Source organism: Pseudophryne corroboree, chromosome 3, assembly GCF_028390025.1.
Source record: "Pseudophryne corroboree isolate aPseCor3 chromosome 3, aPseCor3.hap2, whole genome shotgun sequence".
NCBI lineage: Eukaryota > Metazoa > Chordata > Amphibia > Anura > Myobatrachidae > Pseudophryne > Pseudophryne corroboree.
Window position 1 is genome coordinate 328,424,081 of NC_086446.1, and position 17,703 is coordinate 328,441,783.

The 17,703-nt window shown below is 42.8% G+C and overlaps 1 protein-coding gene across 1 annotated transcript in view; it reads right to left on the bottom strand.

Moving 5' to 3' along the window:
* Positions 1 to 17,703, bottom strand: part of ADA (adenosine deaminase) — a 145,526-nt gene that overhangs the window by 85,801 nt on the left and 42,022 nt on the right. Inside the window, exon 2 of the mRNA XM_063959561.1 lies at positions 405 to 466. Within this exon, the coding sequence (XP_063815631.1) occupies positions 405 to 466 (62 nt within the window). The remainder of the gene's footprint in view (positions 1 to 404; positions 467 to 17,703) is intronic.

A 17,703-nucleotide genomic window follows, 5' to 3' on the forward strand; every position in this document is an offset into this window, starting at 1 on the left:
CCTGAGGTGGTAGCAGCACGGCCCTAGTATAGTAGCATGAGAAGAGTCCACCAGACAAAGCCAGCAGATCTTTCATACTTGCTCAACATTTTGGGCCGGACTCAGAGGTGGTGCAATGTCGATGGCTCATGAAAACATTTTTTGAGTCTGCAAAGATATGCAGCACAGGACTGAATGTATGGTCTGGGAGCTAAGGAGGTGGCAAAATCAACATGGGCATGGCACTGAAAGCAGCTGCATTCAAAGATGCACAGCCACATCTCATAGGAGGCCATACTCCGATGAAGACTGCATCTGCCATGGGGCTGGTGCACGCTTTGATGGAGCATATATGGTGCATATAAATACGCATAGTGACTGAAATGTCTTAAGACACTGCCTGTATAGCATTATTTTATAATTACTTTGCAAAATGGATGATAGTCTCTGGCTTGAAGCTTCCATCCAAATGGACATGAAGTTCAACCTAAAGAAAGAAAACCAAAAAAACAAAGGTAAGTCACACAGACACTAATATTTCACCATCTTCACAAGATTCTGAAAATCAATACCTAATGAACTAATTTTCTGACTGCATTTTGGTCAGGGAATATGGGCCTGGGGCTTACAATGATTATGGACAGATTGTGAGAAGGGAAGGAACTGTGACTGGTGCGGTGCTGCGTGGGTGTGGCCAGTGCCATGTGGGTGTGTGCACCCCCTACACTATCAGCCCCAGTGCCTCTCTAAATAAATAAATGTTGGAAAATTGCAAATTTTGTGATGAAAACAGAAATACAATTTTAATACTTATGATATATGGCCAACAGTATCGGCAGCTGGCGGTTCTGAAGGTGGAACTGTGGCACAGACCAGAACTAAAACAGGGTAGCCACGCCAACTGGACAACTCATGCGCTGTCAACACTGCTGGCTGGGAGTCAGCGTGAAGCCACCGGAGACCAGCCACTAACTCCCGGGTTGGCAGTGTTGGGAGCATTTCAGTTGTGCGGTTGGTACTGTATGGCTAACCTGTTTTAGTTTTGGTCTGTGCCGCTGCCCCACCTTTACAACCACCACTGATGATGAGTAGATTTTTCTGTTGTCCCATCCACTCCATTGTTATTATGGCCCTGCTTCTGGTGGAAATAAAACATATTAAAGAAAATCTACGTTTGACATTAATCCATTTATTTACAGTGTGTAGGTTAGTAATATAGCACAAACATACATTGAGCAATTCCAACCCTGCTTAGTCTTGCCATGTGCATCGATTTGACACTGTTGTGCTTGGGTTTATGGACCAAAAGGTTTGTGTTTGTGCAAGAGCAGAAGGTTTAGGGGCCTACTCATGATCACTAATTGTCCAGTTACACTTGCGGAAATGCTAATTTACACATGTTCTAGGTTACAGGCCCATTCACTGTTAGGGGCCCAATGGGGCTGCCTAGTATTCAGCAAACTCAATTTTTGTCTGCGGGAACCAAATCCATCTTCAAATGGTGTTGATTCCTGGAGATCCGCTCCATCTTATGGGAAGGAGGTCCAGGGTTGCAAAGACGGATCCCACTGCCACCTCTGCATTGAATGCCCTTTGGCCAAGCGCATGTGCGACCTCAGGCCATGTATGCACAGAAGACTGCACAGGGGTGGTGAGTATCACTGCTACTTCTGTAGTAGTGTTACTAATTGTGAGGACAGCTGTTTATCTAAGCAGATGTCCCCTCACTGGATTTAGGGGATTCATTTGCGATTTATGAAGTAGGCACAATGCCTTGAATTTTGCATCAGCTTATGTTTTATCGTATATTTTTGAGAGCCCCTGTTTTTGTACCTAAGTGTTAGGAGAGTGGACTTTGATGAGACATTTGTATTTCTGAATTGTGCAGCCCTGAGGATTTTCCACCCCCTTGCACATCTATGGCCACTAAGTCACGTAGGCACCTCTTGAGTTGGTATGGTCTTTGATCTGTGCTGGGTGGACGTCTGGACCAGTGGCTTTGCGAGTTTCATTATTTATGTGTAAAAAATAAAAATAGGCAGAGGCAGTTTTTGTATGCTTTCCCCTACATTTGGGATGACTCAAGTCACACTGCATTGGTTTGTAGGATGCATGGTTTTCATAGGCTCGCTCTGATTTTAGTAAACTGAAAGGATCTCTTTAAAGTTCTTTTGAAAATATCTAATCATTTGCTGAAGAAGTCAAATGACCTCTATTTAATGAGTTTGTCTTATTCCCTACAGCAAAACATGACATCTTACTAGCAAGAGCTCTATGTCCCTTGAAACACGTTAAAAAGCTTTATAGGAATGGTTAATCAAGACAGTGGAGGGCACTTCTTTGACACCCATGCATTTACTTTCTGCGAGCATGCAGAGTCTAAAACCCAATATTGCAATGCAAATTATCCATAATGCAACAGAGAATGTTAGTAGAGCCAGTGGGTTCCATTCCTATACCTTACTATATATATTTTACTGGTGTGATGGATGAGGGAGTATTGCCAATTGTTTGTCAAACTACCTTAATTATCATAAAGTGAGGAGTTTTGTGCTTATACATTTATAGCCCTTCTGATGTTCCCCAGAACACTGGGAAGAAGACAATGTCCCACTGATGAGAGTTGAGCTTATCCTGTGTTGAGAAATGTGGTGACAGTACTGTGTTTATAATGAACTCCCAGAGCAGAGATATTAAAGTTGGCAAATATATATATAGAAAATATTAAACCAAGTACAAAATGTTAACTCATTCAATAAAACTATTTAGTTCCCAGGAAGGAACTAGCTACACAACTGTGATGATCTAAAATTCATCAGTGTCCTTACCACTGTCTGCCAAATATTATCAGACAACGCAGGCTGCACATGTGCTAAAAGGATAGAGATGTATTGACATGGCACAGTCTACTCTTCGCTATGATATCGCTGAAGTACATCTGCTTTCCAATTTTCTTATAGTAAAATATAAAGTACAGTGGGATGCCTTGTGTGAACTGCTTTCTTCAGGTGTTGTCACAGCATCTTGATGTGGTTGAGTTTACGACTAACTGGGTTAATCCAGAAGGTGAATTTTCATCTGTTGAAACCATTCAGTTGTTGATGAACTTCTGTATTTTGGGTTGTTATTCTATTGCATCACCTAACTTCTGTTGAGCTTCAATTAGCGGACGACTAGCATTATATTGTCTTACAAAATATCTTGATAAACCTTGGTGGAATTCATTTTTTCAATCAATGACAGCAAGAGGTCAAGGACCTGAGGCACAAAGCAGCCCCAGACCACGATGCTCCCTCCACCAACTTTACAGATGGAATGAGGTTTTGATGCTGGTGTACTATAGGCGTTGTGTATTCTTTCCAAAAAACTCAAAGGCTGTCTACAGAACATTTAGACAGTAGCACTGTGGAACATACAGATGCTTGGTAGAGAACTATGCAGATGTACACCAATACTTTTATGGGCACACTGTCTTCTTCAGTGGTTTCCTCCATTTTGTTATAATTGAAAGTTGCAGAGATTTCTTTAAGATGGTATTGGATTATGATTAATATCGTTGGGTATTCTGTTCTGTTCTCTTTTAGTCAACTTTGCAGGACGGCCTTTCTTGGGTAGAGTGGCAAAAGGCCAAATATTTTCCAATTATGGTCAGTTTGTCTTACTGTGCGCTTATGAACAACAGGACTTTTAGAGATACTTTATTAACCATTCCAGCTTTATGCAAGTCAACAATTCATAAGTCTTTTGTGATCTCATATGTCTGAGGCATGATTCACATGAGGCAATATTTCCGGTAAATAGTAAACAATCAAATTATGAGTGGTTTGTTTAGAGCAGGGCAACTCTAACCAACTCCAATCTTGTCTCATTGATTGGACTCCAAGTAAACCTCTCGATACCAAGTTTTTCAGACATCATTAACCTAGGGGTTCATATACTTTTTCTGACCTATACTTTGAATATAAAAAAGATGTATTCAAGTTAAGAAAAGTACTATTGAGTGTTGTTAGTTTAAGCAGACTGTGTTTGTCTATTCTTGTGACTTGGTGAAGATTACATTTTAAGACACATTTAAGTAGAAATCCTAGTAATTCCAAAGGGTCCACATACTTTTTCTTGCCAATATATATAATCTCTTAGTTCACCTTGTAGAGTCATATTTCAGCAAACAGAAGAGAGGCACTCACAGGTCTTGAAATATGTGAACCAGAGTGAAAATTGTATTCAGCATTTGTCACCTTGACAAAGGACTAAGTGATTGTTTAACACTGAAAATATTTATAATTGTTCACATATTTTAAGTCATGTGAGTGTCATTTTTATTTTATTTTTGGGTGCATTAATACTTAGCAACAAAAAGAACACTGGTTTGTTAGGGAACAGCATTCCTCGTCCACTTTCATGAGGGAATATAATATCACTGCAGAACGATGTGGCATCCTGGTTATACTATAGAATAGTTCCAAATCCCCAATTTGTAGAACATTGGAGGTAATTCAGACGTGATAATTGCTGTGCATTTTCACACAGCGGGCAATCAGATCCGATGGATGGCTGCAAAGGGGATCGCCGGTCAGCGATGGCTTTTTGCCAAGGATCCATTTGCATGGAGATTGACAGGAAGAGGGCGTTTGTGGGTGTCAACTGACCGCTTTCAGGGAGTGTCTGGAAAAACGCAGGCGAGGCCAATCATTTGAAGGGAGGGTGTCAGACGTCAAATCCGGTCCTGAACAGCCTGATGTGATCGCAGCGGCTGAGTAAGTCCTGGGCTGCGCAGAGACTGCACAAAATCAATTTGTACAGCTCTGTTACACATGCGTTCATATACTTGCAGAGCAGCGAAAATACACTCCCCTGTAGGCGGCAACTTTCTGATTGCAGGGCTGCAAAAATCGCTGCCCAGCGATCTGGTCTGATTTACCCCCCATTGTTAGCTTCTGCTGAAAGTGAGCTTCTCTGATGGTATTTGTGAACTAGGGTGTACTGTGCTGTGAATGCTCAGAGAAAAGAATATGAAATACAGCAGTAATGGGATTATCTCATTGCAGTTGTAATGCAGGAAATGTTATAAAAGCTGTAGTGTTCACTGCCACTAACATTATGTTTATATACTCCCTCCTACCACGAACCTTTCCCAAATGTGATCGACATACTCAAGCATTTATCCAACACATCCTTAATGCGGCTAATTGAGCCATTGCGGTAGACCCCCCCCCCCCCCCCCTTCTCTTCATATTTCAATTTAGCATACTCATTATTTAGAGCATATCACTAGATACCAGCATGAATGCCCACACAAATTTACTAGTATCTGGTCTCCTCTGGATTTCTTTTCATGAGGCTCACAGTGGTAATCTATAGTTTTCTCCTGCTAATAGTCTTCCACCCCTATCTCCTTTACTAACACTCCCCCACTTCCCTTCCCTCCCTTTTTCTGCCCCCCCTCCTCCCAATTTACCTGTTCAGAATTCTCTAGTATTATTCATAGTTATTCTGCTGTATCTCAGTGTCTCTGTCTATAGATGTCAACACTTTCTGATATTTGTAAGATGCCATTTCCATATTGATATCTACTTATATAGTTGGTTTTCTTTGTAAAACTTCAATGAAGTTATTTCTCAAAAGAAAACCAACCAAAAAATATAAAAATGACTGTTTATTTAACTTAGATAGTCCTTTACTACTTTCAAAAGATGGGGGTGTGCAGTACATTTCAATTGGTGTAAAATTATATGATTGCTTGCCTTGTGCATGACTAAGAACAAGCCCACAGCAGTCCCTTTATTAGGTGGTCTACGATAGATTATTGGCATTAATTACCTATTATGTAAACCTTCCCTCTGGGAGATCCCAGAGGGATCTCCCAGACAATGCATGACTTCATTCTAGAATCTGAAACTACCACAGTAAGACCTGCATTGCAAACGATATGGTGAGATGTGTGAAACAAGCAGTCGCTTGAGCAAACGTACCAACATTTAGAAATGCAGAGTTGGGACAAAATAAGACTCACCCATAATCCATCCCAAGTACCCACATGTTGAAATTGTGGCACTTATGGGCCCCACACACTTGGCGATGTTAGCGATTTTATCGACCAACGATATTACCGATGGTATATTTTTCCCGTTAACAATTTTTGCCTACACACTGGACGATATCGATGTGCAATTTGGACGATATGAGAGAACATACATCTATATCGTCCAAACTGGCTTGCATGTATAAACGAGGATAGATCAATGATGAACAATCGCGGGGACGCGCATCGTTCATCATTAATGCATACACACTGACCGATATGAACGATTTATCATTCATTTTTAAACAATATCGTTCATATCAATCATTGTTATTGCCAAGTGTGTAGGGCCCATTAGGAGGTATAGTTAATGCCATGCTACTTACACTTCAGGACCACCTGCTTTATTAGTTGAAACTTTTACATTTGTCTCCTTAACTTCTACTCTGTTTAGTCTCAAACATATCTTCAACTAATTATAAGAGCGAGGGGACATTGGGACTTTTTTTATGTGTCACTTTTATGTACTAAAATATATATTTTTGTACATTAGTGATAATGCACCTAGAAATACTTTCCTGTAGAAAGTGTAAAAGGCGGTCTATTGAAAGATCTGATGATACCTGTCTTCCACAACATATCACAGTATGTGAACACAAGTCATTCTTTGTTACGACTGTAGAATCTTCTTTCCAAGGAGGTGGAGGACATTGGAGATCTTCTGGGCAGTGACATTTGTACACCGAAGGTTGAGACTCGTACAACTCACCAGCAGGTCTTCTTGCATATAAAAGCCGCTTTTCCCTTAAGGCGATTTGTTACAATGGTACACCAAGGCATCTATCCCGGCATAGAAGAAATCTGTGTCAAGCACCAGAAGTCAGGACATGATGCCTTGCTGAACCTCACTGTCTGTTGCGAATCGCCTTACACCCAGTTGCTTCTTTAATGATCCAAAGAGATGGAAATCACTCGATGCCACACGAGGCACCCACGTTTCATTGCCTGTAACAATATGCTCCAGGAACTGCAATCCCTCTTCAAATGCACAAGAGACAATTCCACCCTATTGGTTTTGTGAATTTCTGTGCGTTGCTTCGATACCCAGCATGAACACTTTTCCTGTACCCCAGTTGCTCATGAAAGATATTGTGCACAGTACCCACTGACATGTTCAGTTTGTCAGCATTATCCCTAACTCAAATGTATCAGTCCTCGAGAATCAGACTTTAATGCAACAAAAATTGTCATCTGGGGTGGATGTGCTTGGATGGCCGGATCGCTGCTCAACTTAAACCTCTGTCCTGCCATTATCAGAGGCAGTGCTCTAAACCCAAATCTGTTTCTGTGACATGACATTATTACCATACATACACCTCAACAAGTTGGAGTAAATTTCACTTGCAGATGTGCCCTTTCGATGTAGAAATCCGATCACATTACGCATCTCAATGTTTGACCAAGTTTCTAAGTTTCCGCTAGCCTGGTATCTTAGAAGTTATGCTGGAACACTATGACTATTTTTAGGCTCAGTCTAATGACCATGAGCAACAGCACTGGTCTATGTGCTCTAGCCTGGCGGAAAATTGGAATGAAATAGAGAACATTACACACATGACAGCACGGCCGGCTCCAGGCATGTTCGACTAGAGCGGCCGCGCGGGGCGCCACTCTTACAGGGCGCCGCACGCTGCGGCCGCCATATTCCTGCCTGGAGCCAGCCTCTGTGTGTCCCACTCCCGGCCGCTTGTGTGCGCGCTATGCAGCGCGCTGTGCGGCGCCGGCGTCTGACGTTGAACGCCGGCGCCGTGCAGCGTGCATAGCGCGAAGACAGTTTCGTTCCTCCGTCCGCAACCCGCCCGCGCCCACAGCAGTATTCCCGGCTCCCAGCAGCACCGCAGTGTCAGTGACAGGTAAGTTAAAATCTGTCTGGCACTGTGTGGGGCCGTTTATGTTTCTGGCACTGTGGGGGCATATCTGCACTGTGGGGGCATTATTTTTCTGGCACTGTGGGGGCATTATTTTTCTGGCACTGTGGGGGCATATCTGCACTGTGGGGGCATTATTTTTCTGGCACTGTGGGGGCATATCTGCACTGTGGGGGCATTATTTTTCTGGCACTGGGGGCATATCTGCACTGTGGGGGCATTATTTTTCTGGCACTGTGGGGGCATATCTGCACTGTGGGGGCATTATGTTTCTGGCACTGTGGGGGCATTATGTTTCTGGCACTGTGGGGGCATATCTGCACTGTGGGGGCATTTATGTTTGGCACTGTGGGGGCATTTATGTTTCTGGCACTGGGGGCATTTATGTATCTGTCACTGTGGGGGCATATCTGCACTGTGGGGGCTTTTATGTTTTGTGGCATGGCGGGCATTTATTTATCTGGCACTGTGGGGGCATTATGTTTCTGGCACTGTGGGGGCATATCTGCACTGTGGGGGCATTTATGTTTGGCACTGTGGGGGCATTTATGTTTCTGGCACTGGGGGCATTTATGTATCTGTCACTGTGGGGGCATATCTGCACTGTGGGGGCTTTTATGTTTTGTGGCATGGCGGGCATTTATTTATCTGGCACTGTGGGGGCATTTATGTTTTGTGGCACTGGGGGCACTTATGTATCTGGCACTTATGTATCTGGCACTTATGTATCTGGCACTGTGGGGTCATTGATGCATCTGGCACTGTGGGGGCACTTATGTATCTGGCATTGTGTGGTCATTTATGTATCTGGCATTGTGGGGGCATTTATGTATCTGGCACTGGGGGCATATCTGCACTGTGTGGCCATTTATGTATCTGGCACTGCTGGGGGGCATGTCACGTGTAGCTGGCACTGCTGGGGGCTTTGTCACGTGTAGCTGGCACTGCTGGGGGGCATGTCACGTGTAGCTGGCACTGCTGGGGGGCATATCATGTAGTGTATCTACTAGGCGTCTGTGGCTAGGCAATGTGTCTATCGTGCGCTGCCTGGCGCAAAGTGTCTATTGTGCTCTGCCTGGCGCAAAGTGTCTATCGTGCTCTGCCTGGCGCAAAGTGTCTAACGTGCTCTGCCTGGCGCAAAGTGTATAGGAGGTTCTACCTGGTGCAATGTGTATTAGCTGCACTACTATGTGGTGTAATGCGAATTGCCACTATTCTGTGGTCATGCACCTTCCCCACGAAGCAACGCCCCTAAATTTTTGCTGCGCGCCTTCGCCGCGCACTGTCCATGCTTCAGCATGTGGGTGGAGGAGCACCAAGCATTACAGTATGTACATCATTTTGCCCTCCTTACTTAAAAATGTGCCCTCCTTGTGCTCAGCACCCTGCCCTAAAACATGAACACTATCATGTGTAGCTGGCACTGCTGGGGGTCTATTGTGTGTAGCTGGCACTGTTGAGGGGCATGTCATGTGTAGCTGGCACTGCTGCGGGGCATGTCATGTGTTGCTGGCACTGCTGCGGGGCATCTCATGTGTAGCTGGCACTACACTGGAGACATTGTGTGTAAGGAACACTACTGTGGCTGTTCTGCATAAGGCTGCTAATTGTGTGCATAGAGGGGGTGTGAAAAAATATATTTATTTATAGTTTAATAATATGAAGTTACGAGGCCACACCCACTTTCCCAGGAGGCCACGCCCACTTTTCCCGAAGCGCGCGCGCCTTCGACGCGCGCATAGGGGTTGGGGGGCGATTTTACATTTTCTCGCTCAGGGTGCTAGTAGGCCTGGAGCCGGCCCTGCATGACAGGTAATGTTACCACCCTTGTATTTTGGACTAAAATTAAGAATCTCATACACTTGGATGTTCCTCTCTACAAAAAGTTATTTCTCCAAATGTTGGAAGTTCAATACTGTAGACCACATGCCATTGGAATAAGATATTGCAACATAATAATCTTTGTCAATTGTCAGCGGATTGAAAACATCTTAATTCCGCCCTTATGCCAATCGGCCCTGAACAGGTTCTGGTAGACCTGCCGTAAAGAAATGATGACCAGTGGCCTTGGAGACTCATGAAATACCTTTAATAAACTTTGGGAGCCCAGGACAATGTATTTTTACAGCAATGTTTTCCTGATGTAATTGGTGTATAGCAGTATACTGCCTGGATCCTTTCCGCCTATCCCTTCCCCACCTTGCTTTGTTGTGGACATCTTCCTTACCTCCTCCTACACCCTTGTATTACATTCCCTTCAATACTGGAAAATCTAGTTCAGCATGAACCGTATTCTGGTTTATTGCCTGGCTAGCAAGTAAACTGTTATCTTTTACACAAATATTTTCTTTTACAGAGCTGCTTTTTCTTCTTTCTTTTTTTTTGTGTACTAAGTTGTTTTTTGTATGCAAACTAACCATTTAAATAAAGTTTCTGCTAAGAAAAAAACCACTGACTTGTTTTGATGTTGAATAAAATGTTTAAAATTATTTCAAATGGCAGTTTTTAGTAGAGGCTGCTAAGTTTCAAAAATAGTGGTAACTTCTTTATAGCACATAGAACACAAGAAATAATAGGAAACTGTACTTTACCCAAAGTTTACCATAGAAAAATGAATTTAATATAAATTATCTAATGAAATTAACTATATATCTGAAGACCTTTTAGCAAAGGCGGTCAATCAACCAATTGGGAAGCTTATGGAAGTGCCGCATATGCACACATTTACTTGTGGGTCAGGCTGACTCTGTCACGCTGGGCGTAAGGTGGGGTTCCAACAACCGAGTTTTGGCTGAAGGGACAGCTACCTGTGAGGAGAGTAAACGAGGTGGCTGAATGTAATTCCTCCTCATGGGGTGGAAGCCAAACTAAGTGTTAACGTTGGCCGGAGGGCGTAAAGAAAAGGAGAACTTCATAGGAAGATAACTGTAGTTTTAATGAATAATCAGGCTGTACACGAATATTGGAGAAATAGAAGAAACTGAAAGAATTAGAGTCTATGGTTAAATGACTTGAAGAGTGAAGCTGAAGAACTCCGGTAAAGAAGAATTGTAGACTGTGTTTTTTGATTAAAAGACGAGGCTGAAGAACTTGGACTTTGAAGAAATGAAGACTGTGGTTTGTGATTGAAAGACGAGGCTGAAGAACTTGGACTTTGAAGAAATGAAGACGTGGTTTGTGATTGAAAGATGAGGCTGAAGAACTTGGACTTTGAAGAAATGAAGACTGTGGTTTGTGATTGAAAGACGAGGCTGAAGAACTTGAACTTTGAAGAAATGAAGACTTCTGCGGGAACCGCCGTTAGCACCTGGAGCTCCTCTACGACCTGGGACCCCGTGAGCGCTTCCACGAGTGGCAACGAACTTAGACAGCAGGACTGCAGCAGCGTTTAGGTAACCAATAGATGAGAGCAACCAGGACCAGGGAACCAAAAGTAACCTGGGAGCACAGAGCTGGAGAACCTTTCACAAGGAGGTAACTTGAAGCACTGGTACTCTCCCTCTGAGCCAGCCCCCTTTTGTAAGGGGAGAACGTGCAGGATTGGCTGGACACAGATTGGGAACTTCATTAGTAATACTCTGATCTCCAACATGGCTGCCCTCAGCACAGGAGACATGCTTAGCTGTTAGTACACAGCTTTAGCCAGCTTCTGTCTTTGACACACTATACTGTGTTACCACTAGAGGACCTTACCGCAGCAATCCCTGCCGCAGCACCCGGCTCTCCAGACCCTCGGCCCCCGGCCCTTGGCAGCCGCACATCCGTCCTGGAGGACCCGCTGCCAGCAGCTCCCTGCCGCCGCAGCCACGCCATCCAGCGGAACGGTAACCTGCGGGAGCACCCGCCAGAGGAAGTGCTCTGGAGCCTGACAGACTCCCCCTAACTGGATCAATACCTTTGAGGTTACTCTTCAGCTGAGGGGTAGAGGCTGACAGACACCTTGGGAAGAGTGAAGTCTGTGTGCAGTGTAAGAAGCTCTCTGCTCAGCAGGGAGAAGCCTTGGAACCATCCTAGCACAAACATTTGTCATGTTAAGATCTTGATGGAAAACTCTCTACTTGCTCCAGGAACTTTGTTATATCAGGTTTTGCAGTTTTAAGTGGAAATCCAGTTCCACATTGTGGGGGCAGCTGTAGTAATCGGCTTTTTTTTTGGCTATTTTTGGATTTAATATATAGTAGCGCCCATTTGGGTTATTTTTTTCTCATTATTCACACCTTGTATTTTATTTGCTAAAATCTGCAGAAGGTTTCACCTATACCAGTAAAAGTTTACCTGGTCCAGACAGCCACCTCTGCTACTGTCATCATAATTGCTTTGGGTGACCCTTGGCTCTTTGAATGAAAATTAGTTTTATCTGCATACCGGCTTTTGTGATATCCGATTTGCAAGATTTACCTTCCGGCACAGCTCTTCCGATAAGAGCCATTCCCATTATGAGAAGACTTCCGGGTTTAAGACTCATGAGTCTTGTTGTGCATGCGCAGGCACTGGCCTGCACATAAAGCAGACTGCGGAGAAGAAGGATCCCTCGCTGGGGATTTATTGCAAAAGTAAGCCAATGACATTGCCTATACTGTAGAAGCTCTATGAAGCTTGCTGCATATGGGCACATAGAATAAAATGGCATTTTTTTGAGGTTTTACCGTATTTTTTACATTGAAACATTCCACCCTATGGCTGTAAGTTTCTGCTGCAGCCTATGACACTGGAAACAGAAGGTCAAGATCCTTATTGCCTATTATAATCCTAGATGCCCCGTGATGGGTATTATGTGGTTCCTGCCAGTGGGGTATACATAAACCAACAGATCTCTCTGCTTATGAAATTGCATGTTTTTGCTTGGAAAAAATGAGGAAATAAATGCAGAATGGTTTATTTGTACATTTGTTATTATTTTAAGGCATGAACAGTCTCTCTGGTTTGTAGACAGCCTTTTCACCACAACTTGGGGAATACAGCTTCTAATCTGCCACTATAATAACATCAACAGCTCCCAATGCGGATAAAAGCAACTAGCCCACTGGGAGCCACTAACTTTTCGTTACAGGCATTTGAAAAGCGCAGTCCCAGTGATACATAGGATTTGATTCTAATGCACAATAATCCTTTCTCTTTAACTGAAACGGCTGTCTGCTTCTCTAGAAAAAAACAAACCCATTATCTAGAGACCAGAAGATCCGTGTACTACATTAGATGAGAACTTTTCAATTAAAAATATACATTAAATTAATTGTATATGGTCCACTAATTCTGCAGCTGCTCCTGCAATGACATGAAGGTGTGTCAAACAACTAAACCACTGCCTTCCTTATGTGAATCTAAATAACTACACATTTTTCTCATCACCTACACACAGAAGCAATTGTTTTGGGGTATTGCCTATGTTTACAAGAAGATAGCCTGACTACTTGCATTTCACTAGCTTTTAGGAGGCGTATGTATTAAAGCTTGGCTAATGCTTTGATAAATATCCCTAGTAGTATAAAAAGAATACATTGCAATCTCATGAATCACGTCAGTGATGTTACTAGTTCCTAGTGGATTGATCATAATTATTGCCTCAGTCCACAAAATGGCTGACATTATTCTTTTTTTTTTTAGATAAGTTAATATTTAAACTACTGGGAATACATACATACATACATACATACATAATGAGCATACATAAATTATATACATATATGCATACTGTACATACATACATACATACATACATACGTGATTATGTACATATCATAACTTCCGATAGTGATAATTTACATTGGAGACTCCGGATTTCTAACAGCTGAAAGGGGGACCAGCATTACTACGTAGTCTTAGTAAATCTTGTCGTGGTCTATGTGAATAGGAGGAGTGATGTTGACAATTAATATATTACAAATAAGGTTGTGATTTTGGAATACATATGATATCCCGGCAGATGGGATGCTGGCTGTCACTATACCAACAGTGGCATCCCGGCAGTGAGTCCCCTTACAGGCTCACTGTGTGCATCGGGCCTGGTGGCTCGCTTCGCTTGCCACAGGTTCTATTCCCAATTGGTTGGTGGCGTGCACCCACCAACCGAGTAGGAATACCCAGCGTTTGTCAGAATTCTGGGCAACTGTATTTCCGGCGTCTGTATTTTGACTTCATCCTGTGATTTTGCCTGGAAGCTGAGTTATGCAGGATTTTTTTCTTCCTAACTACTCAATTTGTTAATTTATACCATTATAATCTAGATTTGTGTTCTTTATCTTTAGATATCACTTTTTAATGTTTTGTAATTATTATTTTTTAAATATTTTGTTGCTATATCTCTAAGGATTTTAAGTAAAAAAAAGGTTTGATTTTTACTGATTCACGAATATGGGCACTTCATTGCCTTAACTGACTTTTCACTGGAGCCCTGTTGTTGATGGGTGTGGATCATTGGGTTGACCACTATTGGTCGACAGTGACCAGGTCGACACCTGAAATAGGTCGAAACGGTCATTAGGTCAACATAGAAAAAGGTCGACATGAAGAGTTTTTTATTATTATTTTTTGTGTGGTTTTCTTCGTAAAGTGACCGGGAACTCCAATTAGTGCACCATGTGCCCTCGTATGTCTCGCTTCGCTTGCGGGTTACCATTCCCAATCGTAGTCCACTTGGATCGTAAAGTATGAAAAAGTAAAAAAGAAATGGGAAAAAAGGTGAAAAACTCATGTCGACTTTTTCATGTGTTGACCTTTGCCACGTCGACCTAGTGACCATGTCGATCTAATGACCATGTCGGCCTAATGCATATTGACCAGTGAGTGTCAACCTAAGTGCTGTCGACCTAACGAGCAGATACCGTTGTTGACACTACTCCCCACACAAAAGCAAAATGTAGATTTCCAGTAATAAGCCAGCTATTTATAAATTAGTACTGTATCATAGTAATTGTATAGCATTAATGACATTATTTTCAATATCTGATGCCTTACAGAATATTAGGAATCTTATCACTTTTGCTTGGCCAAGCTCTTTCTGTGATGGACTATGATCCACTTTGTATTAAAAAACACATTATTGTCTGATGATTCACAGAGTAAATAAGCCTAAGTGACAACTTATCAACTAAGGCTTTAAGAAACCAAGGACAGTTGGTAAAAGGAATGAGGAAATTGCTTCTGATGAGAATTTTCCATAAAGCTGTAGAACATTCCAATGGTTGAAACTGGCTTCCATGCAGAATTCCTGTCGTGAGAAGCTATTATGTAAGTTTTTGCCCAGAAAATCATTTATTGGAGAATAAAACACTGTTGGCAAGCTAGACATTGTAGAAAAATATATTTGCCAGATTGACATTGCAAAGAAATATTCTACCCTGAGCAAGAACTTGCAGATACCCACCAATAGACTGAAATATGCTGCACAGACACCTCTCGGCTACCAAGCAATTCTGCCACTGACATTTTGCATAGCATGCTCTTTTGTCACCCAGCATCATTTTATCATCTAATAGGATAGGGCCACATTCTAGTGCTTATTGGTATTCACTGATCCACAAAGCAACTAGGTAGCGCTACGAGTAAGGTTGGGTACACACTGCAGCCATGTCGGGACAATTTGCCATTTCATAACATCAAATCGTCTACATTGTGTAGTGCGTATGCCCGATTTGCTCGCTCCCACGGTCGCTAGTCACGTCACTCGGTCGGCCCTGCTGCAGGGCCGATGGAAGCTATGACTAGCGACCCTGTGGAGTCTAAATGAAGGACGGTAAAATATGTTGTTCCGCTGTTCATATGTCTACAGCCAATCCCCACTGGTGTGGGCCGAAAGGAATTCTGTCTGACCATCGTAACGATTGGCCGTCACTGAGGTGTGTACCCGGCCTAAGTGTGGTTGTTACGGCCATACCAGATTAGTCTTCCCAAATATGCACTTCGATGCTTTAAACAAACAATGGAAGTGAAGGTAAATTGTAAACGGCAAATTGTGCGGTTATTAGACAAAAGTGAAGTGGGCAGATTCTTTGGTGTTTAGTCTGAACAACTTGAAGCATGCTTGTGGGCATTGAGCTGATGCCACATGATTGACTGATTAGACTGCATTAACCGCTTAACAAGCTAAAATTTATTTAAAAAAATAATACTCAGAAATTGTCGTTTTTATTATTGACTTAGGTATAGAACATCTATTTAAATCTTATACAAAACAATAAATAAATAAAAATTATTTTTAAAACAGAATATACCATAAAAATAGCAATTATTATAGTAGAATGCACATGAACTTGAACTTTTACACTATTTAGAATAATTGGCCATCCAAAATTGGATATCCTGTATTCATATGCTTAATCAATAAAGGATCACCACAATCAAATTGTTCTATAGAACCAGTTCTCTTTGCAAATATTGATGGTTTCCGATATATTGTAATACTGTATCAATGTTTTTTTGATTATTGGGGAAACTGTGGGGGCTGAGTGTCTAATATGGTTATATGTCCCTGATGGCTGCTCTGCTCTGTGACCACTGCAAATGCAAACGTGAAGCAGCACTGTAGTTACCAGCGGCTGCTCCTCACTGCAGCTACTGGTAGTAACACTGAGGGCAGCACTAGATTTACCAGTGGCTGCTCCTCTCTGCAGCTGCCGCTAATAACGGGGCAGTGCTGGATACCAGCTGCTGGTCTTCTCTGTATCTGCTGGGTAGGGGATACCTCTAACTACCACCCTCTGCATCTCCCTATCAGACTGACGGCTATCAGTGGCTGTTACTCGCCCAGGATTGCCTTGGACAGGCCGGACTGTCAGCAATCTTGGACAGACTGAGGTGCCTGCTGGGGATTTGCAGAGGTGTCCCCAGGCTGGAGGAGAGGGTTTATTTAAGTCCTCTGACTAGTGACCCATCGCCAGCTGGACTACAGGTAACCTTTTGCCCCTCCCTTCCACACTCACCCTCTGTTTCTCCAAGTCACCATCTGGCCATCACCCTCTGCCTCTCCCCTTCACCATTTGCCCCTTCCTGTCCCTCTCTACCCATTGCCTTCTGCCTCTCCAAGTCACCATCTGCCTAACACCCTTTGCCTCTCCCTGACACCCTTTGCCCATCAACCTCTGTCTTTCACTGTCATCTTCTGCATCTCCACGTCACCCTCTGCCTCTCCTCGTTACTCTCTGCCCATCACCCTCTTCCCTGTCACCTTTTGCTTTTCCCCATCACGCTCTACTTCTCCCCATCACCCTTTGTTTCTTCCCATCACACTCTACTTCTCTCTTTGTCACCCACTATCTCTGCCTTTCACCCTTAGCCTCTTCCCATAATCCCCTGCCTCTCCCTGTCACCCTCTGCAATCAGACCCATCTAGTATAAAGCATAAATGTGTAGATAGGAATTCGAGACCTGCAGTGGAGTGACACAGATAGCAACATTGTAATAATATGTTTCACAAATTAATCTGCTGCACACACTAAAGGGCCCTACACACTTGGGGATAATGATGATCGATATGAATGATATCGTAAAAAAAATTAACAAAAAATCGTTCATTTCAATCAGTGTGTATACATCAACGATAAATGATGCATGACCCCGCGATCGTTCGTCGTTGATCTATCCTCGTTTATACATGCAAGTCAATTTGGACAATATAGATGTATGTACTCTCATATCGTCCAAATTGCCCATCAATATTGTCCAGTGTGTAGGCAAAAATCGATGGTGAAAAATATTGATAATATTGTTGGTCGATAAAATCTCTAACATCGCCCAGTGTGTGGGGCCTATAACACATGATTAAATCTAAGAAGGAAG